The following is a 25,407-nucleotide window of genomic DNA, read 5'->3' on the forward strand; positions in this document are numbered from 1 at the left end:
AAGGGTCTCGGCCCAAAATGTCGACTGTGCTTCTTCCTATTGATACTGCCTGGCCTGCTGCGTTCTACCAGCATCTTGTGTGTGTTGCTTGAATTTCCAGAATCTGCAAATTTCCTCGTGTTTGCATATCTATCAGATATTTGGGCTGTTACTGTTGATGTGGGCGGGCTTGGTGGTAATTCATAGTGCTTTGGTTAACATGAAAGCATTAGCTGACCTTGAGCTCTTCCCTGTGTATGCTATTTGTGTTTGGCAGTTTGCAAATGGTTCATTGGCCAACAAAAACAGAAAATGATTTGGACTCAAGAGATTCTGCAAATGCTGGAAACCTTGAGCAACACACACAAAATGCTAGCAGGTCAGGCAGCATCCAAGTGAATAAACAGCCAACATTTTGGTTCAAGACCCTCCATCAGGATTGGAAAGAGGGTAGAAGCCAGAATAAGGTGGTGGGAATAAGGGAATGAGTACAAGCTGACAGCTGCCCCTTCTCCTCACTTCCCTCTGGTTCCCCTCCTCCTTCCCTTTCTTCCATAGTCCTCTCTGCTGTCAGATCAGATTCCTTCTTCCTCAGCTCTTTACCACTTCCACTTAGCACCTCCCAGCTTCTCATTTCATTCCCCTCACCTGGTCTTAGTTAGCACCTACCAGCTTGTATTCCTTTCCCTTCCCTCTCCTTACTGCGGTTTCTGCTCTCTTACTTTTCAGTCATGATGAAGGGTCTGGACCCTGAGTGTTGACTGTGTACTTCCCTCTATAGACCTGCCTGACCTGTAGAGGTTGCCTGACCTGTAGAGAATGATTTGGGCATTTCAACTTGATGGAAGAAGAACATGGACAATCAATGACAGTGACAGGTGCGAGAGCTATGTGATGTGATGTAATGATAACAATATATCAACTTCCTGAACACACTGTGCAGATAAATGTCTTCGTTCTCTCTCGTATGAAAAAATTCTATTTCACCCTGTCAATTGCTATCTTAGAGCACAGAGAGTATAAAAATAGGGTTGGGTACTAGTCAGTAGTGTATTACACACAAAATTGCAGTTTGACAGACAGGCCTGTATAAAGCCTAATTGGTCTGCAAAAACTAACCCCGGGGAGATGACCCAATTCTCATGAATTAATGTTGAAAACCCAGTATAAAAGGAATGGATGCGAAGCTATACAATATACACCAAATATCATTCCAGAGTTTGCAGATATTAATTTAAACATGACATTAAATATTATAGCTCAATAGTAGCTAATTGATTATGTAGTTGTGTACTCAAATGGAACTTAGTTATTAGAAAAGTAACATTTTGAAAGATATTTTCTTTCTTAAAATAATGCTGAAAATCTGCTCAGATATTACCATACAAGGAGAAAACTGCTGGAGGAACTCAGCAGGTCAGGCAACCTCTGTGGAAGGAAATGTACAATCAACATTTCGACTCGAGATCTTTGTGTGCTATATCTTCGAGATATAGTGCAGATGAAGGGTTTCAGCCTGAAACATCAACTGTCCATTTCCTTCCACAGATGAGGCTGCATGACCTCCAGCAGTTTGCATTTTGCTCCAGATTCCTGAATCTGCAGTCTTGTGCCTCTCTGGTATTACCATCTCTATAAGAATAAGGAGAACATAAATTACTTACCTTTTGCTCATAGTCTGCAATCTGTTGTATTTTTCTCTGTGCTTTATGGAAATCTTGATTGTGGGCATCACTGATCTGTTTCTGGAGACTAGAAAGTGCCTGGGGAGAAGAATTGAATAGAAATTTTTCTGAGCATCCTCTACAAAATGACGTGTGGTTAACTTTAAAGTCACCCAAAAGTGCTTCAATTTTGTAAGGTGCTCTTGCAAAGTGATATTCAAATAGAGATGCGCATCCTATGAGCAACTTCTATTTTGTTGGAGGGCTACGTATGATGGTTTTTGGGTTTTGTGCTTGACATAGCAGCAATATTGGAGTACAAAATACAATTTTAAAAATACTCTGAATGCCAGAATTAAGGAGCTAATATAAAATTTACTGATAACCACTGTTGGCATTGGCATATTGCTCACCTGTCATTCAGTAAATTATCAGTGCTAAAATGCCATAACATTTCCACCATAATTAATTAGCTTTGCTTCAAGTTATTTTCACATACTGCAATGGATCCTTTTATTTTTGTAAGTCAATATTCAACAAAGAATATTGTTCAAAACCAGGGATGTAAATGCACTCAGCCGAACGGGCAAGCTGAATTAACATAGTAGATAAAGCAGAATCACCCTTGCTGTTCCAACAGTGTTTGCTAATTTAGTTTCCTTGTATTATGATGGTTAGTTATTTTTCCAAGACGATTTCCCTGAACTCATTAGCACTTACTATGGAGACAGATATAATGCACAGAACAAGTACAATAACAAGTCTATTTTTAATGGATAAAAACTAGTCATTGAATATTCTGTATTTGATATTACATTTAATTGTACTGCATAGAAACCATTTATTCAAACCATGCGATTATTTACAATTTGTGCAAGTCCTCCAGCTCAAACATCTGATATCCTTGTATTCTCTTCTCCTTCCTATGTGCAGTAAACCCTTCTTTAGTGTGGTTAAAACAACCACACCATGTCTCAAATGCTAAATGCTGATTAAATTCCTCCTTAACACTCAGTCCGTTCATTTTATCCTAGATTTACTTCCTCCAGATCTGACACTGAAAAGAAGTAATATTTTCTCCAAATCCACCCAATCAAACTTAAACACAAGAGGTTCTGCAGATGCTAGAAATCTTGAACACACACAAAATGCTGGAGGAACTCAGCAAATTAAATGTATATTTCTAAAAAAATGCCAATGTGCTGAGACCATATGACCATAAGATATAGGAGCAGAATTTGGCCATTTGGCCCATTGAGTCTGCTCTGTCATTTCATCATGGCTGGCCTATTTTTCCTCTCAGGCCCAATCTCCCTTCATCCCCTGACCAATCAAAAACCTATTAACCACTGCTTTAAATATACATAAAGACTTGGCCTCCATAGATGCCTGTGGAAATGAATTCCACAGATTCACCACTCTTTGGCTAAAGAAATTTCTCCTGATCCCTGTTCTAAAAGGATGCCCCTCTATCCTGAAGCTGTGTTCTCTGGTCTTAGACTCTTCCACCATAGGAAACATTCTCTCCACATCCACTCTATCAAAACCTTTCATCATTCGATAGGTTTTAATGTGGTCACCCCTCATTCTTTTGAATTCCAGTGAATACAGGCCTAGAGCCATCAAACACTCTTCATATGACAAGCCGTTTAATCCTGGAATCATTTTCGTGCACTTCCTTTGAAACCTTTCCAGTTTCAGCACATCCTTACTATGCTCACAGTACTCCAAGTGAGGCCTCACCAATGTTAAAGTATTAACATTATATCTTTGCTTTTATAGCCCAGTGTTCTTGAAACAAACAGCAACATAGCATTTGCCTTCCTCACCACAGACTCAACCTGCAAATTAGCCTTTAGGGAATCCTGCTTAAGGACTCCCAAATCCCTTTGTACCTCAGATTTTTGTATTTTGTATCCATTTAGAAAATAGTCAACCCTTCCAGTTCCTCTACCAAAGTGCATGACCATACACATCCTGACACTGTATTCCATCTGCCACTTCTTTGCACATTCTCCTAATCTGTCTTTCTGTAACCTCACTATTCTCTCAAAACTAACTGCCCCTCCACCTACCTTCATGTCATTTGCAAACTTTGTAACAGAGCTATTAACTCCATCATCCAAATCATTGACATATAATGTAAAATGAATCGGTCCCAACACAAGCTCCTGTGGAACACCACTAATCACCAGCAGCCAACCAGAAAAGACTTCCTTTATTCCCACTCTTTGCCTCCTGCCAATCAACCACTGCTATATCCGTGCTAGAACCTTTCCTATAATACCATGGGCTTGTAGCTTGTTAAGCGGCCACATGTGTGGCATCTTGTCAAAGGCCTTCTGAAAATCCAAGTACACATCAACTGATTCTCCTTTGTTTCTCCTGCTTGTTACTTCTTCAAAGAATTCCAATAGGTTTGTCAGGCAAGATTTTCCCTTGAGGAAACCATGCTGACTATGGCCCATTTTATCTTGTCCCTCCAAGTACCCTGAGACCATACCCTTAATAATCAACTCCAACATCTTCCTAACCACTGAGGTCAGACTAATTGGCCTATAATTTCCTTTCTTCTATCTCTCTCCCATCTTGAAGAGTGGAGTGACATTTGCAATTTTCCAGTTTTCTGGAACCATTCCAGAATGCAGTTACTCCAACTACAGTCTGGCCAAGTTTTGGAAAAGGCTAAAGGTGAAGGTGTGTGTTTCATGATAAACTCTTGATGATGCTCTGATGTGGTGGTTTTGTCGGACTCATGTTCCCTCAACTTTGAACACTTAATGATCAAATGCTGTCCGTTCTACTTACCTGGGAAGTTCTCCTCCATGATCCTGACCACAGTTTACATACCACCACCAGTCGACTATAATCAAATGTTTGAGATACTGCATGATGCCATCTCCAAACAAGAAACAGTTCATCCCAAAGCATTTCAAATCATAGTCAGGGACTTCAACCAGGCTTGTTTAAAGAAATCCCTGTCCAATTACTATCAGCATATAACCTGTAGCATTAGAGGTCCCAAAATACTAGACCACTGTTATACAAAGATGAAGAATACTTATTGTTCCTTGTCCAGACTGCATTTTGGCAAATGGGATCACTTGGCTGTCCTTCCCCTATCTGCACAGGCAGAGGCTAAAGAGCAAAGCTCCAGAGATTGGGAAGGTGATTGTGGGAGGCAGAAGAGCAGCTATGGGATTGTTTTATGTCACTAGATTGAGCCGTGTTCAAGGACTCATCTGTGGATCTGAATGAACACACCACGGTTGTCATGGACTTTATTAAAACAATTGTGGATGAGTGTGTCCCATAAAATCATTCACAATCTTCCCCAACCAAGAAGCCCTGGATGAACCATGAGATCCTCAATCTGCTGAGGGCGAGATTCGAAGCATTCAAGTCTGGTGACCAAGGAAGTTACAAGCAGTCTGGTACAACCCCCAGAAAGCCACCTTATGGGCAAAGTGGCAATTCTGGACTAAAGTTGAATCAACGAAGGATGCTCAACAATTGTAGAAGGCTTGAATGCCATCACCTCTAATGAAGTAAAATCAAGCAACACAGGCAGCAAAAGTGTTTCGCTTCCAGATGAGCTCAATGCCTTCTGTGCTCGGTTTGACCACTAAAACATGGAGGAACCATCACAAACTCCCACAGCCCCTGATGATCCTGTGATTTCAGTCTCTGCGGTGACATGCGAGCAGCCTTCAGGGGGGTGAACCCACAAAATGCATCTGGCCCAGATGGGGTAACTGGCCGAATACTGAAGACGTGCTAATTAACTGGCTGGAGTGTTCACTGAGATCTTTAACATTTTACTTTGGTAGTCTGAGGTACCCACTTGCTTCAAGCAGTCTTCAACTATCCTGGTGTTTCAGAAGAATGTGGTGATCTGCTTCAATGACTATCATCCAGTCGCAATTACACCCACAGTGATTAAGTGTTTTGAGAGGTTGGTGATGAAACATATCAACACCTGCCAGAGAGGTGACTTGGATCCGCTCCAATATGCCTATCAGCATAACAGGTCCACAGCAGATGTCATCTATCTCATTGGCTCTTCACTCAACCCTGGAACATCTGGACAGCAAAGGTACATACATTAGGATGCTCTTTATTGGCTACAGCTTTGTATTCAATACCATCATCTCCTCAAAACTAATCAATAAGCTTCAAGACCTTGGCCTCAGTACCTCCTTGTCTAATTGGATCCTTGATTTCCTCACTTGCAGACCCAAGTCAGTTCAGATTGGCAACAATCTCATCTCCACAATCACCATCAGCTCAGGTTCACCACAAGGCTGTGTGCTTAGCCCCCTGCTACTCGCCTTATGCTTATGACTGTGAGGCTAAGCAGAGCTCCAATTCCATATTTAAGTTTGCTGACACCACTGTCGTAGGCTAAATCAAAGATGGTGACGAATCAGCATATAGGAGAGAGACTGAAAATCTGGCTGAGTGGTGACTCAATAACAACCTCTCATTCAATGTCAGCAAGACCAGGGAGCTGATTATTGATTTCAAAAGGAGAAAACCAGAGGTCCATGAGCCAGTCCTCATCGGGGGATCAGAGGGTGAAGAGGATCAGCAACTTCAAATTCCTCAGTGTTATCATTTCAGAGGACCTGTCCTGAACCCAGCACACAAGTGCAATTAAGAAGAAAACATCGCAGCGCTTCTATTTCCTCAGGAGTTTGCAATGATTTCTAAATCTTTGACAAATTTCTCTTGATGTGTGGTGGAGAGTATATTGATAGTCTGCATCACAGCCTGTACAGAAACACCAATGTCCTTGAATGGAAAATACATCAAGCATTGTCACAGGAAAGCAGCATCTATCATCAGGGACCCCCACCACCCAGGTCATTCTCTCTCCTCACTGCTGCCATCAGGAAGAAGGTACAGGACTCACACCACCAGGTTCAGGAGCAGTTATTACTCCTCACCCATAAGGCTATTGAACCAAAGGGGATAACCACTTCAAAAAATAAGCAAAAAACACAAAATGGAAAAGGTCCAGGCATATTTAGTTCAGCTCAGTGTTTGTTATCTGCAGACCACCTTAATTTAGAGTCACCCAAAGTAGTGACAACAAAAAAGTGACCAGAAACACATCATAGGAGGGAGGAAGGGGGAGAGGGGAGAGAGAAAGAGAGAGAGAGTGAGGGAGGGAGAGAGAGGGAAAAAAAAGCCTCAAGGCTGGATGCTTCATGCAACCCCCTTAGAGACAGCAAAGCGCCAGATTGCTCAATTGTCCCAAAAACACACCATCAGACTGTAGATCCCAGGCTGTAACAGTAGCAGAACCACATTTGAAAGAAAAATATCTAAAAGAAATGAAAGAAGTAATTTCATGAACCATCTGGAGGACCTTGCTCTTGGCCGCTTTGTTTGTGGATGCCATCTTCTTCTGGCGCCTTCATCTCACATTCTCGATATTTATTGCTTAATTATTTATTATTATTTCTTTCTTTTGTATTTGCACAGTTTGTTGTCTTTTGCACACACGTTGAACATCCAAATTGGTATGGTCTTACTGAGTACACCTGCGAGAAAATGAACCAGGGCTGTATATGTTGACATACATGCACTTTGAGAATACATTTACTTTGAACTTTGATTACGCAGATGTTTGAGATTTTATTCTCAAAATGAATGCTGGAAATGAATACAGTGCACACTTTTTCTTATCAAATATTCCCAATGAGAAACAGAGCACTAGATTTTAGATTAGATTACATTTTGAGGACACTCAGTCCTCGCTTATTGTCATTTAGAAATGCATGCATGCATGCATTACGAAATTATACAATGTTCCTCCAGAGTTATATCACAAAAAAACAGGACAAACCAAAGACTCACACTGACAAAACCACATAATTATAACATATAGTTACAGCAGTGCAATGCAATACCATAATTTGATAAAGCGCAGACCATGGGCATGGTTAAAAAAAGTCTCAAGTCCCAATCGACTCCAATAGTCCCCAACCTCAGGCAGCAAAAAGGGAGAAACTCTCCCTGCCATAAACTTCCAGGCACTGACAACTGATGCCTTGGAAGCACAGCAGACTCTGTCCATCCGAAAACTTCGAACCTCCGACCAGCCCCTCCGATACAGCCTCCCGATTGCCTTTGACCTCGTCCCGGCTGCCGAAACAAGCAAAGCCGAGGTCTCGGAGGCCTTCTCCTCCGGAGATTCCGGACCGCACAGTAGCAGCGGCAGCGAAGTGGGCATTTCAGAAGTTTCTCCAGATGTTCCTCCACGCTCTCACATCTGTCTCCATCAAATCAGGATTGTGCACGGATCCCTACTTAACACGAAACAGATATCCATTCTCCAGAGAGGCCGCACGCTAGATTACATTATGCTGAATTTAATGGAATTTATCCACTGGTGCTACAAGCCTGCTTAGTTATACCTTAGTGCAATCCCCTACTTAGTTAGGAATACTATAAATTTCAACTTCCCATTGTTCCTATTTAAGACTTCAACTAACTTATGTAAATGCTCTAAAGAAAAAGAGTTTATTTCTGTCGCATTTCATGACTTCGCGATGTCTTAAATGTCTGCCAATGAAGTAAGGAAGTCACCATTGTATGGTAGGAAGTGCAGCAATCAATTTAAAAGCAGAATGGTCCTACAAACAGCAAGGTGACAATGCCAAAATTATTTCTCCTCAACAAACAAGAAGAATTTCTGCATTCGCCTTTAAGAAAACACCATTGATCTTTTAAATCTGCATGAGAGGGTGGCAAGGTTCTTTGCTTAAAATGGCAACTGAAATTATGCAGGATTCTCTCAGTATTACACCATCTCCATATATTATGCATTACATACTAAAGTCCACAACCCAAAACATATATAAGAGTTGCCAAACAACTTATACTTGACAAGACTGGTGTATTTACAATCATTAACTATTTAGAAATGGCTGCAGGCATCAATATGATACCTGAAAGGCAGATCAATTCACAGTACCTGAGGCATTGATAGTTATAATCCTAATTTAAACTGTGCGATTCTAAGAACAGTTTGAAGAGAAACTCCGATCTCTACTGAGTGTAGGGAATGATCTGTGGATGAGGTGGGATATTCTATCACTCTAGTACACTTCACCCATTTTCCATGATGTACAGGGACAGAATTGATAGGTTACCCCCCTGACTTAACTGAATTTTTCTCTAACTTATTATGGGAAGTTTTCGGTGATGAAGCTTTGCAGGCTAAACCTATTATCGATCATGCCCACAGAGTTGCGAGATTTTCGGCTACGGGTGACAAGCCACGAGCTGTGATTGTTCGCCTCCATTATCCTCAGGAGAAAGAGCTTTTAATCCGATTAGCTCGTCAGAAAGGTATGATTTCTCACAGAAACTTTAAGTTTCGTATTGTTGAAGATTATTCATTTGATGTGATGAAAGTGAGAATCGCTTTTAAACCAGTGATGGCAGAGATTCATCCGATTGGACTTAAACAAGCTTTAAGATATCCAGCGAATCTCAGAATTACGTTGAATGACAACAGTCAGCGCTTCTTTAATACTCTGGAAGAAGCGAAGAAATTCGTCGAAGAATATCGATCTTCGAGTATAAGTTGAACTATGTGTTATGTTGAAGAGTTTTTGGAGAGAAGATGCCATTTCGTTTTGGGTTTTAACCTATGAAGCTGTGTTGTAGCTTCTTACTTTGGTCTATAGATCTGGGTTTTTTATTACTATCATGGTTTATAGATGCTTTTTTAATTTTTCTGTAACTTTTTTTTCTTATTTTTTCTCTGTATTGGATATTTTGTGATAGACTTATTTTTTTTAAGATGTCGTTTCTTCTTCCCATAAGACCTTGCTTTCCGTAAGCATTTATTTGTTTGCTTGTACTTGGAAATGGGACGAATGTTTTGGATTTTTTGGACTTTTTTTTATATTGTAGTGACTATTGAATCTTTTTTTAATCCTATTTTGATTACTTTTTTATTAAATTTTTTAATTGAACTTACATTTATATTTTTATAATTTACATTTACATTTATATAATAAGGTTTTTTCAAAATGTCGTTTCTTCTTCCCATAAGTCTTTGCTTTTGAAAAGTCATTTTTCTTGTATTTGAATATAGAATCTTTTTTTAAAGGTATATTACACTTTTTCAAACTTTAATGTTTATCCTTTTTTATTAACGATCTTTTGCTTTACTATATTACTTTTTTTTTTCATTTTGATTGATATATATATATATTTTTTTTGCAACCCTGTACTTTAATCTGGGTGTTACATAGTTTCTTTTTATATTTTCATGGAGTTGCCATCTTGAAATGGGGTAATATTAGTATTAGTTTGTGCGCCTGCCGCTTGTCTCTTTTTCGAGGGGTTGGGGGAGGGGGTAGGGATCTTTTTTCATGCTTTTGCTTTTTATTTTTTTGCTTTTAGTTCATGGGCCGACTTTAAATTATTAATATTGGTGAGGTGTCATGTTCTTCGGTTGCTCCTGTATCATTATTCCTTCTTCCTGAATTATGTGTTATGTGTCTTTTTAACCTTTTATGATATATACAATTGATATTGGTATGATGGACGTCTATTAATTTTATTTCTTGGAATACTAATGGTTTAAATCATCCGATTAAACGTAAAAAAATATTTAAAGTATTCCATAGACTAAATGCTAATATTATCTTTGTACAGGAGACCCATATTAGGAAGGAGGACAATCAACGCTTTTTTAGGTTCTGGAAGGGTCAACAATTTCACTCGAATTGTACCGCTAAAATTAGGGGTGTGTCTATTCTTATAGACCCCTCAATTTCGTTTATACATCATGAAATTATATCTGATCCACAGGGCAGATTCTTGTTGATTACTGGTTCACTTTTTAATCGAAAAGTGGCTTTAGTTAATATTTATGCTCCAAACTTTGACTGCCCTGAATTTTTTAAACATTTATTTACTTCCCTTCCTAATCTAAATGAATATATGTTGATAATGGGTGGAGATTTCAATTGTTGTTTGAACCCTTTGATAGATAGATCTAAACCTATTCGAATTCTTCCGAATAGATCAGCTTTACTTATTAATTCTTTTATGGTCGATTCGGGAATTACTGAAATATGGCGGTTTTTGAACCCTAAAGATAAAGAATTTTCGTTTTTTTCACATGTATATCATAGTTATTCTAGAATTGATTATTTCCTTATTGATCATCATTTATTAACAGATGTTACTGATTGTAAATACGATTCTATTGCCATTTCGGATCATGCACCTTTGAAGTTATCTATCAAGATTTCGGACTTTTCCAATAATGTTAGATCTTGGAGACTTAATGCTACTCTGCTTCAAGACCCAGAATTTGTCACCTTTATAAAACAGCAAATTGACTTATTTTTTTCAACAAACTATACTGAAGAAATTCACAGAGGAATACTTTGGGATTCTTTTAAGGCTTTTATTCGTGGACAAATTATCTCATATTCCGCTGGTAAAAGAAAACAAAGATATTTAGATATAGCTTTATTAGTGGATAAAATTAAAGAAATTGATAAGATTTACTCCGTGACTCCCACCAAAGAACTTTATAAGAAGAGAGTTGAGCTTCAAATGGAACATAGCTTATTATTATCTTCTTCAATTGAGAATCAATTAATTAAGACCAGGGCTCAATTTTATATTCATAGTGACCGAACTGGTAAATTGTTAGCTAACCAATTAAAAGCTATTTCGACTAAGCGACAAATGATTAAAATTCGTAAACAAGACGGTAATTTGACTACTGATCATAAAGAAATCAATAATGCTTTCCAAGATTTTTATAAATCTTTATATCAATCAGAATTTGATGGCGATCTGTCTATGATGGATAATTTTTTTAACAATTTGAATATTCCCAAACTGACAGATGAAGATCGAAGTTTGTTTGATGCTCCTATTTCTATGGCCGAAATAGGAGAGGCTATCTCATCAATGAATTCAGGGAAAGCTCCTGGTCCTGATGGCTATATTATAGAATTCTTTAAAACTTTTTCTTCTTTGCTTTCCCCTTGGTTATGTGAAATCTTTAATGATGCATTCATTAGGAAGAGATTACCCCAGTCTTTTTATGAAGCTACTATTTCTTTAATTCTTAAAAAAGATAAGGATCCTACTTTATGTGCATCTTATCGCCCTATATCGCTACTAAATGTAGACTCTAAGATTCTTACAAAAATTTTAGCTATTAGGTTAGAAAAGATACTATCACAGATTATTTCAGGAGATCAAACTGGTTTTATTAGGAACTGATATTCCTTTTTTAATGTTAGAAAATTGATTAATATAATTTATACTTCTCCACCCACAATCTCAGAATGTGTTATTTCATTAGCTGAAAAAGCTTTTGATAGAGTTGAATGGACATACTTATTTAATGCCTTGAAAAATTTTAATTTTAGCTCTAATTTTATATCATGGATTAAATTAATATATTATAAACCTGTTGCTTCTGTTCTTACGAATAATTACAGATCCTCTTTTTTTCAATTATCTCGTGGTACGAGACAAGGTTGTCCCTTAAGTCCTTTATTATTTAATACTGCATTAGAACCTTTAGCCATTGCTATTCGTGAATCTCCTAATATTTTTGGTATTACCCGTAATGAGAAGTTATACAAGTTATCACTTTATGCTGATGACTTGTTGTTATATATTTCTGATCCGGATAGGTCTATTCCCGCTATTCTATCCTTGTTGGTTCAATTTGGTAGTTTCTCTGATTACAAACTAAATTTGGAAAAGAGTGAATTATTTCCTTTAAATGCGCAAACTTTACTGAATGACAGGATACCATTTAAAGTTGTTACTGATAACTTTATCTATTTAGGTATAAAAATTACCAAGAAATATAAAGATTTATTCAGATTGAATTTTTTACCTATGCTTCATCAAATTCAACAACTTACTACTAGATGGTCTCCTTTATCCTTATCATTAGTTGGTCGGATCAATGCTATTAAAATGACGATTTTACTGAAATTTTTATATTTATTTCAAGCCTTACCAATTTTTATTCCTAAATCTTTTTTTGATAACATTGATTCAAAAATTTCCTCATTTGTGTGGCAAAATAAAAATCCCAGGTTAAGTAAAAGACAGTTACAGAAATCTAAAAAGGATGATGGTTTAGCTTTGCCTAATTTTAGATTTTATTATTGGGCGAATAATATTCAAAATTTAATATTGGAAACTAGATTTAGACTCACCATTGTGCCCACAGTGGGTAAATTTCAAATGTAATGATGCACAAGGATATTCTTTATTCTCTGTTCTTGGTTCTTCTCTTCCTGCTGATTTAGTTAAATTCAATAAACAGATATCTAACCCTATTGTCAAACATACATTACGAATTTGGTTTCAATTTCATAAGTTTTTTACTCTGAAAAACTTTGTTCTTGATAGCCCTATCTTACTTAATTTTTTTTTAAACCTTCTTTAACAGATCAAGCTTTTAGCATATGGAAAAGGAAAGGTATAATATGTTTTCGTGATCTTTTTTTTTGAAGGTAGTTTGATGTCTTTTGACCAACTTTCCAACAAATTTAAGTTACCTAAATCTAATTTTTTTAGATATTTACAAATTAGAAATTTTTCATATAAAGTTTTACCATCCTTTCCTAATTCAACTTTGATAGATTTTTCAGATATGATTTTTACTTTAAATCCCTGTCAGAAGGGATTGGTGGCTCTTATTTATAATATGATTATGAAGATACAACCAGAGGTATCGAGTAAAATTAAACAGGAATGGAAAAAGAACTTCAATGCAATATATCAATGGAAAAATGGGGAAAAATTTTACAAATGGTTAATTCTTCTTCTATATGTGCTAAACATGCTTTAATACAATTCAAGGTCGTACATAGAGCTCATATGTCTAAAGATAAGCTTGCTCGATTCTACTCTCATATTAACCCTCAATGTGACAGATGTCATTTAGATGTGGCTTCATTGACCCACATGTTTTGGTCATGTCCTACCTTACATAACTATTGGAAGGACATATTCGCTACCATTTCCTCAATTTGGAATATTGATTTACAACCTCATTTTATCACTGCAATTCTTGGTATACCAAATGAGGATGATAGTCGACTTTCCCCTTCAATTAGACGAATGATTGCTTTTGCAACATTAATGGCCAGAAGGTCTATATTACAAAATTGGAAAGAAGTAAATCCTCCTACTACATTTCAGTGGTTCTCTCAAACTATTTCTTGTCTGAGTTTAGAAAAAATTAGAAGTGCTATTTGCGATTCATCAATTAAATTTGAAGAAACTTGGGGACCCGTTCATTCGACATTTTCATATGAATTAATTTGGCTGCTTCCAGACCTTTTCTCTTTTTATTCTTGTTTTGGTATGGAGTTCCAGAGTTCTTGACACTATCATATACATATAAACTATTATTATTGCCCATGTTTAGTTTAGGTTTATTTTTTTTATTTTTTTTAATATATTTTTTTTCTTGCATTTTTATATATTTTTTTCTTTTGTTGACCATTCTTAATCCCTTTTTGGTATAATCAATATAGGTTAGATTGATTATTATATGATCTTTTTTTGCCGATAGTTTAATAAGATATTGTTATCTTGTTATTAATTTAACTCTAAGTTTCATGTAACCTATTTAATACAATATTATGTTATGTTGTTTTTATATATGAAATTCAATAAAAAGATTGAAAAAGGAAGAAAAGAAAGGTTACCCCCTTTGGCTTGGTTTGGAACATGATTTGGGAAGAAGCAAGAATGGAAAGGAGAACCTGGGGTAGAAAGTCTTCAATCAGAAGGTTGCGAGACTGTGGTTCAGCTACCAGCGAAAGTGATGGATGTGGGCTTGTTTTCAACATTTAAGAGAAGTTTGAATGTATATGGATGGTAAGGTATGGCAGGTGCAGGTCGATGGGACTAGGCAGAATAATCGTTTGGCACGGACTAGATAGGTCAGTGGTCCCTAACCACCGGGCCGCAAAACATGTGCTACCGGGACGTGAGGAAACGATATGATTTGAATATCGCGGACCGGTTTAATATTGACAATATTCTTGCGGACCGGCCGACGGGGGCGGGATGCGCCCTGTCGCACTCCTCGCTCAGTCGGTTGCTCTCTCTGGACTGCGACTGCCACGGCCCCAGCACTGGGACCTCCGGCCCTTACTGTGTCCTCTCACTGGCATGTTGCAATAATTTTATACGTTCATATGAGGAAAATATGCGCTGTGTATTTCTGTGTATTTAATATTAATTCATTAGATAAACCCTTTTAGAAACAAAACTATTGAGTGTATTAGCCATTTATTAGTGACTTATAGTTGACTTATCATCTATATTCCGGTCGTGATTAACACCCACCCCTCCTTCCCCTACCCCCATCGGCCGGTCCGCAATAATATTGTCAATATTAAATCGGTCCACGGTGCAAAAAAGGTTGGTGACCCCTGAGATAGGTTAAACAGCCTGTTTCTGTGCTGTAGTGCTCTATGACTCCATGACACTCTACCACTCTAAGAAAAAAAAATAATCCTCTGTGAAAGTAAAAGAAATACACTGACATACAGAAATGCAACGGAAAGAAATTATCTTGAGAAGTTCTGTGATGTATACTGAGTATTAACAGCTCTTGCATCATTATTTTTGATGCACAATAGGATCCCTTCCATCTGATCACCCTGGGATTTACTTTTAGGACACTATAAGTACTTGGACTGCGATGAAATAAAGATTCATGTGGAGAAATTCATCTTAGCTGACGTTAAGTAGGTTTACAGATTCAATTAACCTCCCATCATCTGCAGTAGGGATTGTGAATTGATTCTTTTAATGGAAACATTTATTCTTCTGAACTTTTAACAATTCATATTCTTTCTTTTATTAACTCACTTTTTGATGCTTTTCGTCAGCTGTCTTTGTCAGCTCCTGAAGGTCAGTTGAGTGTTTGTTCTTGAGTAGCTCCAGTTCCTACAGAAGAAATAAAGTTACAAAAAAAAAAGAAATTCCAACTTATACATGACACCACTAATGCATTCTTTAAGTCTAGAAAAATTGGCCTTGGCCCAGTTTGGAACTTTTTATTCCAAGTTTATTGTTGTCCTTTTCCATTACTGCTAAATCTAGACAAATGATAATCACGGCTACAAAAGTGCTGTCCCTTTAGATTAGGGTTTCCTGACCTTATGCCAAGGACCAATACCATTAAGCAAGGAGTTTATGGACCAACAAGTTGGGAACCCTTGCTTGAGAAAGTCCTTTTATCTGCCCAGTTATATTCCCTAAAACTAAAATTGCACCCTCTCTTGTTGGGTTTGCCTCATGCAGACTTAAAAAATTCTCCAGGATGTAACTTTGACCCTCTTTAATATCTACTATGATGGTATCCCAGTTTACAGAAGGGTATTAAAATCTACTAATATTATTGTCCTAGTCATTTGAACATACCAGAAACTTGGCTACAAATCTTTTTTTAAAATCTCCCTCATACTAGATAGAAAACTCCCAACAGAGTAACTGCCTTCTTTTTGTTCTTTATTGCAATCTATTTGCCTCATTTCATGATATAACATCACTTTCCATGGTTATAAATATTTCTTTGATCAGCAATCACCTTTTGTTTATTCTTCTATTTCTAGCTCATTTGAAATCCATGTAACCAAGAGTACTAAGTTGGTATTACTACCCCTCTTAAAGCCATGCTTTCATAAGAAATACCACCTACTTGCACAAGTCTAGGCTCCAAACTCATTTGCCTTATGCACTCTGTTTCTTGCATTAAGCACAATCAGACTCCTTGTCCATTACCTAAACATTTTTTAAAGATGAATTTGTCACATGTACATCAAAATATTCAATAAAATACGCTGTATATATTAACAACCAACACAGTCCAAGGATGTGATAGCGCAGCCCACAAGAGTCACCCTGTTTTTGGAGCCAACATAGCGTACCCACAGCTTACTAACCCTAACCCATGCATCTTTGGAATGAGAGGAAATTCTCGTGGTCACAGGGAGAACATACAAGCACTTTACAGACAACAGCAGGTTTGAACCCGGATCACTGGTGCTGTAAAGCACTGTGCTAACTGCTACGCTAGCTGTGCCACCCAGTGCCAAGGTATCACTAACTTTCTGCCTGTTATTTCTAGAGGTGCTCATCTTCCTTCTGAATCTGCTCAGCTCTCCATTCTCAGTTATTTTAAACAACAGAAGAAAAATTGCCTGTGACAATGTTAGCCTTGAGTCTGCTGAGACCAAATCCACATCCCTGACCTTTGCGAGAACATGTTCCAATGCCTCAATAATCTAAATCTTTCCCTCCTGTACCACCTCTCCAGATATGCAGTCATTTGCACAATGTTCCTCTTTCTATTCACTGGTGCATGGCTCTGGGAATAATCCACAGATTAATAACTTTGAAGTTTTGCTCAATCTCTTTCCTAACTGGTTAAGATGTCTCCAGGACCTTCATGCATTTTTCTACCTATACCATCAGTACTGATGTGACTATGAGCTTTGGCTATTTAACTTCCATTTCCAGAATGGTAGTATAGCAGTTAGTATAATGCTTTACAAGGCCAGCGACTGCAATCAGCATTCAGTTCCCACTGCTGTCTGTAAGGAGTTTGTATGTTCTCCCTTTAACTGTATGGGTTTCCTTTGGGTGCTACGGTTTCATCCCACATTCCAAAGATGTATGGGTTAAGGTTGGTAAATTGTTGGCACCAAAAGCATAGTGACACTTGCAGGCTGCCTCTAGTACAATCCTCGGACTGTGTTGGTTGTTGACACAGATGATGCATTTCACTGTATGCTTTGATATACATGTGACAAATAAAGCTAATCTTCAATATCTATGATCCTGGCACCAAGGAGGCACTGACATCGGTGACTGTAGATGTGCTTGCCGGCTTTTTTAACTATTGAATCCCCTGTAACTATGACTCTTGATTTTTCCCTTCATTTTGTAAACAGATGAGCAACCCATGGTGCAATGGTCTTAGCCATGATTGCTCTCTGCAGGAAAACGTTGGCTTCAAAAATGTACATTTATAAAAGAACAAGATTTGTTTAGGGGTTGCTGAACTAACTGCCCGCTCTTGCCCTCACATGGTTTGAAGGTTTACTGAACACTCCCAAAGTTATGGTCATTTTGATCTTTAGTTCAACCTATTGGATGACCTAACTTAATACTTTCCATAACTGTAAATGTTTTTTAATCAACATTTCCTCTCCTTCTTTTATTCCTTTCACTCTATTTATGAAAACCCTGTAACCAGTCAAGTCAAGTAATCAAGTTGATCCCTGGTTACTGCCTTTCTTTAAGTCAAGTATTAGATGGTAACTCAAACATTGTACTTTCACGTGTCCATGCTTCTAATTCATCTGTCTTACATACTCTACTCTTTAGCATTTTAAGATTAGGTACAGCTATGTCCATTCCCTGGACATTGTTTTTTACGCTTTTTGCTCCCTCTCTGACTGCACTCGAGGTACATGGTGACTGTTTGACCTCACAGACAGACTGCAGGTCATTGGCTGCCCAACATCCAAAGCACAGCACTCAAGGTCCTTCATCTAATGACACTCACTGCACCGAATGCAGGCTTCAAATTGGATCCAGAATAACACCTGGAATGGGCAATGATCACAAAATAGAAAGCAGGAATAATATTAAAGCATATAGTATTTTTATTATAAGATATGAGTGGAATGATCAGGTAAAGGCCATCTCAATGGAATTATATAAGGTAATAGTGAGAGAACATGTGGATTATTGTATACAGGGTGGCTTCCCTAAGGGAGGATATACTTGTATTAGAAGTGGAATGAAGGTTCACAAAAATGATTTCTAGGATGGTGGGCTTGTCCTGAGGACAGATTAAACCCATGCTCTTTAAGATTTAAAAAAGTGAAAAATGCTCTCATTGAGGTATACACAATTTTAACAGGGCTTCACCAGGAAAGACAAAGGGAAAATGATTCCCCTGATGGGGTGTCTAGAATTAAAAGTCAATGTCTCCAAATAAGAGTTGACCATTCAAGGTGAGAATACATTTCTTCACTCAAGAATGTGGTGCTGACTCAGTATGAGATCAAAAAGTTTTAGGTATTAAGGGGATGAAAAGATACGGAATAATGCAGGAAAGTCAAGCTATGGTAAATGATCTGTCACGATTTGTTGAATGGTGGAGTAGACTTAAAGGGATGAATGTCCTACACCCGTTCCAAATATTCAGGCAAGTACTTCAGTGATTGAAAGGTAATAACCAGTGGGATAACATGCATTACAGATGCAAATTAAAACTGGCCATGTGGTTAAAAGTGAAGAGGAAAGCCTTGGGACTGCAGCAAGTGCAGATTGTCTGGTCAGCTAGGAAATAATGGCAAATGAAGCAACCCAGAGAAGTACAAGGCAAAGCAAAATACAGTAAGTTGCAGGATACCGAGTGGTGTGGAAGAACAAAGAGATGGAGTGCACATCCACATATTCTTAAAGGTCAATATTGTGCTTCACAGCACATGTGATGCTCTCCTTCATTATCTAGGGGCCAGACAATAAGAACAAGGCGATTATGCTAAAATTGTGCACACTTGTTCGACCACAGCGCACCTTTTTAAACACGATAGACAAGGTGGAGAAGAGATTTAACTGAGGTAAATAATATTGCAAGGGGCCTAGAAAAAATGAAGAATATGGAACTTTTTTCCCTTGATAGAGGGGACAGGAATTCATTATTTGAAAGTGGTAGCAGCAGGAACCATCAGCACATTTGTATAGTATGCGCATATGTGTGCTTGAACAACTGTGATATGAAGAGCTATGGAACAAGTGCTTGAAGATGGGAGTAGGTTGGGTAATTCTTTATTGACAGCACTGACATGATGGGCCAAATGCTCTGCTTCTGTGTACATTTTGTATGACCCTGAAATGAAATGACTGTACTTATACATATTGATCACGACTAAGATAAAAACAGCTAACTGAGAAATACTAACTGATAAGGCATTTAACTGAAATGGGTTGTATCAAAGACGGTTCTATTGCAGTGATCTAGAATGGATTCCTGAATGAGGTTTAGGTCCTGCAAAAGTCAAAACTTTCCCATTTTTAAAGGTGAAATCCCAATAACAATGGACTAAACATGTAATCAAGAATTACAGGTTGAGGTTTTCCCAGTAAGTTTTCTTAATTCTTCCTTTGAATTTAATGGAATTAATAGCAACAAGTAGTTAAGCAGCTGCTGGACTGCATTCCCTCCCTAACCCACAATGTTTCCTTCAAGATATTACAAATTTAACTGAGCTCTTATTTCATACAATATACTCCTAATGGAAGGTATAATCTAGTTGAAGGAAGCCAAAGACATCAGAGATTCAAAATAAGTGAGATGTAAAATGTATAAAATAGAAGCAGCTTTTGGATTTAATATCAAATCGTTTGATGCATTTTTCAATGATGCCACTACCTTCAAGCACATATCACACTCACAAAGCAACTAATTCTATTAGCTCGGATGTTCATGTAAAAGAATCAAGTAATTTCTACACAGACATTATTATTACACTGCAAAAATCTAACTAACATTATGTGCAAACTTGAGAGCTTCTTTCAGCTGCTGAGTTTAACATTCAAGTAAACAGCATCACGTTTTTGTTTCACAATGGTCTATTTGTCCTCTTGGATTGGAGATGAGCAAGTTGTAAAGATGCAGTGGAATAAATCCAGTCACGTAATGTTCAGCAATGCTTGAGAAGTTACCTTTCCATGGAGAAGGATCAGTATTACCGATTGTTAAAAGAGCAGAGGCATACCTCTTCTGTTTCTTTTTGTAGCTTTTCCCTTAGCTCACTCAGAGCCTCTTCTTTTTTCTCTTCCAGCTGAATCTTCTCTTCCTCTAAGGTTTTGTCCATCTCTTTCCTTATCTGCTCCACAATTGCACACTTTTCAGCCTTTAAGTTTTGTTGCTCAGTTGCTAAAAATGATTTTAGTTCTGCTTTGAGCTGTACGAGCCTGGCTTCCTTCTCAGCCCTGGAGTGCAGTAAAAACAATACTACCTGACATATCAAACAGCATTATAAAATATATAACCTATAATATATTAAATATATAATATATTTATATATAATTTAAATATAGGCTGAGCATATTATCAAACTGCAGTGCTTATTAAGAGTTTTAATTTAGTTTTTCTTAAACAAAAGTAAAACCTATTTGAACAGATGAAACAGTTTCTGAAATAGAATTTTAATTCTGCATTGCATTCATCAATAAAAGACATTGTGCAATACTTTTTTAATTAGGGCTGTGATGATTTTCACTTTTTATGCTCCAAATAAATTTGACATAATGGGAAGAATATTAAATATCCAATTTCAAATATAATGCAACATGCACTAAGTTTTGATAGGATTAGCTATTAAATTAACAAATTAATTTTGTAATTTCAAAGAAGCTTACTTCTGAAATGGGCAGAATGTTTACTTCTGTTTAGTCATTAAAAATGCTACATTCTCAATGACTGGTTATCGATAAAGGAACATTCTTTACAATGGGCAGTTTAAAGAATGAAAACTCATCTAATGACACCCATGCAAGATGTAAATAAGCCTTCTGCATTACATTTTGGTTAAAGGAAAGCAACACCAACACTTTTCTAATTACTCTTTCACATAATTCTTGTTGGCCTAATTGAATTTAATACCCTGAAATATGGATATGGTTCTCTGTATATTATCAAGAGGAGAAAGGAGGCTAACACTAATATGGACAAAAAATCTAGTATTTTACTCTACTCTCTCCAATTTACAAAGTACTAAATTCATAAGGCAAGTCTGGGAGTAGAAAAGAATAGAGCTGAATAAGTTTAGCAAGCTCAGTGCCCTACGGCAATTTTCCATATGATAACAAGGTGGTTGTGTGGAAGAAAGTGAGACTTCAGTAATTAACTGTTCTGTGGCAGTTATTGTGTGTCCATGTCATTGTAAAAAAAAAGGCACAGATGCCAAAGTCTACATTAATTTCTTCACAAGTTACAAAGACTCATTATGTAGCTACTGAACTATAAATAAATGATCAAAGTTATTTAAAAACACTTGAAAGGTTATTGACCTGAAGTGTAAACTCTTTTCTTACTCTATTGGCACTACCTGACTTTCTGTGTATTTTCAGCTTTTTCTGTTTTTAATTCAGATTTTCATCACAGCTTATTTGGGCTTCAATTTTTCTTTGGGTGGGTGGGTAGAAAAATGTAATTAACCCAAGTTACAAGGGCACTGGGGACTTTTTATCCAATTTATCTTTTCTGGCGGCACTTACCCAATTTCTTTCTCTGTTGTCTCCATTTCCATTTTAACCTGGTCTTGGAGTTTGAGCAATATACTGCCCTGCTCCTCTTTTAGTCGTGCCTCCTCTTCCTCCCACTCAATCCTGAGTTTTTCTTTTAGTAACCTTGAACATTGGAAATAAAAAAACTACTGAGTTTCTGTCATTTCTATGGTCAAATAGCTTAGACACATCGTTTAATAGAATAAGTCTCAGGAAATTGTTTTCATAGACGGCCACTCCGTATCTTTGCCAATTCTTAGGCTGTGTACAATGGCAGTAAACAGATAGTTATACTGACTTGTCGGTTGCTCAAGGCTGAACCAGGAGGCAACTTTCATAAGACCATAAGACATAGTAGCAGAATAATGCCACTCGACCTATCAAGTCTGCTCTGCCATCCCATTATGACTGATTTATTATTCCTCTCAACCCTTTCTCCTGTCTTCTCCCTCTAACCTTTAACACCCTTCAACAATGAAGTGGTGGGGCAAGTTACAAGTTGTGCACTTGGGCATCACTTCTCTGACCAAGAGAATATTGTTACAAATTATGTACATTGAAGCTGAATCCCCAAGATTACTCATGCAATTTTTACTAATATTTTTTAAAATCACATTTGCTTCTCTATCTTCCTATGTCAATTAATTACCGAAAGTTCTTCGCCAAAAGCAACTTAACCCAGCCACTGGGAACGAGACAAGAATGACAGCATTTTACTTGGTCTGATTTACTCTCCATTATTGAGTATAAAATTTGTATCCTGACTGACCCTTATGAATATCCCTGCAGGGAAATTATCCTAATCAACTGCTGTTAGATAGACTAATATAACAATTTACACGTGGCTGGATCCAGCAAAATCTAATGGGATAGCTGATCTGTTTTTGATATTGATTGATGAAGAAATGTTGGGTGGATTAAAACAGAGATGAGGAGGAATTTCTTTAGCCTAAAGGTGAATCTGTGGAATTCATTGCCATTATTGGGTATATTTAAAGTGGAGGTTGAGGGGTTCTTGATTAGTAAGGGTATCAAAGGTTAGGGGAGGGGGGGAGGCAGGATAATGAGTTGACAGGGATATTAAACCAGCCGTGATGGAATAACAGGGCAGATCCAATGGGCTGAATGGCCTAATTCTGCCCCTTTGTTTTATGGTTTTATGGATGCTGGGTAAATCCATCAATCTTAAATAGCACCTTGGGATATGCAATGACCACCTGACATTGGGATATGTAAAGTCACTTGATATCCTGTAGAGAAATGGCACCTCCAAAATTGTAGCACTTTGTCACTGCAATGTGTCCACTTCTGCATTTTTCCAGCAGTCTCATGCAAGAACTTTAAAATAAAACACAGCATTATACCTGAGCTTTTCTTCTTTATCTCGATAAATTTGCTGGGCTTCCACTTCCTCCTGTTGCCTGAGTTTACGAAGCTGCTCCTCCCTTTCTTTGAGTATCTGATTCTTTTCCTCTTCTAGCTCCTGGTTCAACTTGTCAGACTCCTCCTTTGATTTCTGTGCCTGCAGTAGTTCCTTGTCTTTCTCTTGCTCCTGATAAATGATTCTATTTTGAGGGGAATCATACAAACAGTCTGATTACCAAACTCAATTTAGAAAGTTGCACAGCCGTTCTTTCCAACTTCTATGGGCCAACAGAAGCTCTAAGACAGAACATATGGTGATCAGAGATGGCCCAGGATATTCCAATAACACACAGAGAGGCATATGTTGGGCTGAGCCAGCAGATTTATGTCTTCTTTTGAGTTTTGAGTTAAAGGTCTATTCCACTTAACCCATGCCTTGTTTTATGGTGTGCAGAAAGCTGTTGACCTGTATTTCTCAATTTTTAGAATGTGTCAATGATATTTTTCTACTGAGTGATAACTCGGCCAATTTCACAATTTCAATTTGAATGCCTTGACAATTCACTGTTTACTGCACTTATTGTAGTTCCTATTTGGGAGCAAACAGACAAAAGCTGAATCAGCACTTTTTCCAAAAACCAACAGTAGATCACAGAGATACAGCTTCATAGAATTAGCTCAGGCTGACTTGACTACAAATGAGAAAAATACTTGCTTCTCTGCTTTCCTCCATTTCCACTAGATGACCATTAAAATCACAGCAACACATATTTTTGCACATCATATTTTACAGGATAAATGATCCAAATAACTCCCAGTGTAGGCTAAACAGCTGGAAATTGATAGTTAGAAAACTGATGGTCATACAGAATGAGATAGAATTTTCTGTCATATTGTTAACAAAGTAAATGGAGCAATGGGTTGGAGTTGTTGAATCTCAAGGATTTTTTTTGATAATAACTTCCATACAGAAGATAATCTTTAAAATTCTCAAAACAGACATTTTATGAACAATATTATTCATCCTAACTGCTGAAGCTCTTTTACCCATTATTACCTAGAGGTGAGAAGATTTTTTTATGAATTATTATGAACTGAAGTGCACTGCTTGAAAGATAAGTGGTAGAAGATACAATAGTAACTTTTGAAAGGAAATTGAACATATACTTGGAGAGAAAATTGCAGAGCTACTGAGTAGAACAGAAGGACAAAATGGACAGCACTTTAAAAGAGCCAGCCCTGATATTGTGGATTAATTAGCTACCTTCGGTGTTGCACCATTCTAATGTTATACAAGAACCTTTCCAACAGAAAGGTGCGAGTGCCAAGTAACCTGTGTTCAATTTTGAGTGTAAAAATAGATGAGAAGTCAATGAGACAATTAGAACTTAATTTAAGGTTGCATGGCATGCAGTTAAGGACAGCCTGTTGACATGGAGGCAAGGTACAGAGCTTAAACACTCAATGTCAAAGCACAGCACTATAATGCAATGACATAATTTAATGAAAATATAGAAGATTGTAGCTACATTCAGAAGCTACACAGTTCCAGAGGGGCAGGAGGCTGCTTCTGGCTGGCCATTAGTTCCACTACACTTCCATTATCCTTAGGGCAATCATTATTTTCTTTCTTGTCTGGCAGATTACTTAAAAGACTCCTTTTTCATCTCTGTGTCTGTTATTACGTGTAATCTTCTCATTCGCGCTTCACAGGGATTTAGAGAAAGGGTAAGGACCAAGTGCTAAAAAATCCATTATTATGACAAACTTTCATGGCTTTCTCACATTATCAGGGTCTGATGGAAGTTCCGTGAAGATGATGCTAGCTTCAGTCAACCGAGTACCATTCTGATAGCAGACAAGCTGTCAGCAAATCACTGGATTCCTGAGTCTCAGAATATGGAGTAGAGAAGGTGCCGAGGGAATAATATGCAAAAAGACAATCTAAATATAGTCGGGACTAATCTATCACAACATTTCCTAAATGTTTTCCTCCTTCTTATCCTTTACCTTGTAGATGAATAATTTAGTGAAAGCACATACAAATGCT

General features: G+C 37.4%; 1 protein-coding gene across 6 annotated transcripts in view; it reads right to left on the bottom strand.

Annotated features, from left to right (window-relative positions):
* The window catches only part of LOC132385093 (centrosomal protein of 164 kDa-like), a 288,904-nt gene that overhangs the window by 61,338 nt on the left and 202,159 nt on the right, over nt 1-25,407 (bottom strand). For all 6 annotated transcript variants that reach the window (XM_059956825.1, XM_059956827.1, XM_059956826.1 and 3 more), the window contains 5 exons: nt 23,357-23,557; nt 21,984-22,115; nt 20,480-20,696; nt 15,552-15,629; nt 1,644-1,742 (listed from right to left, as the gene is read on the bottom strand). In XM_059956825.1, the coding sequence (XP_059812808.1) occupies nt 1,644-1,742; nt 15,552-15,629; nt 20,480-20,696; nt 21,984-22,115; nt 23,357-23,557 (727 nt within the window). The remainder of the gene's footprint in view (nt 1-1,643; nt 1,743-15,551; nt 15,630-20,479; nt 20,697-21,983; nt 22,116-23,356; nt 23,558-25,407) is intronic.

Source organism: Hypanus sabinus, chromosome X2 (assembly GCF_030144855.1).
Source record: "Hypanus sabinus isolate sHypSab1 chromosome X2, sHypSab1.hap1, whole genome shotgun sequence".
Classification (NCBI taxonomy): Eukaryota; Metazoa; Chordata; class Chondrichthyes; order Myliobatiformes; family Dasyatidae; genus Hypanus; species Hypanus sabinus.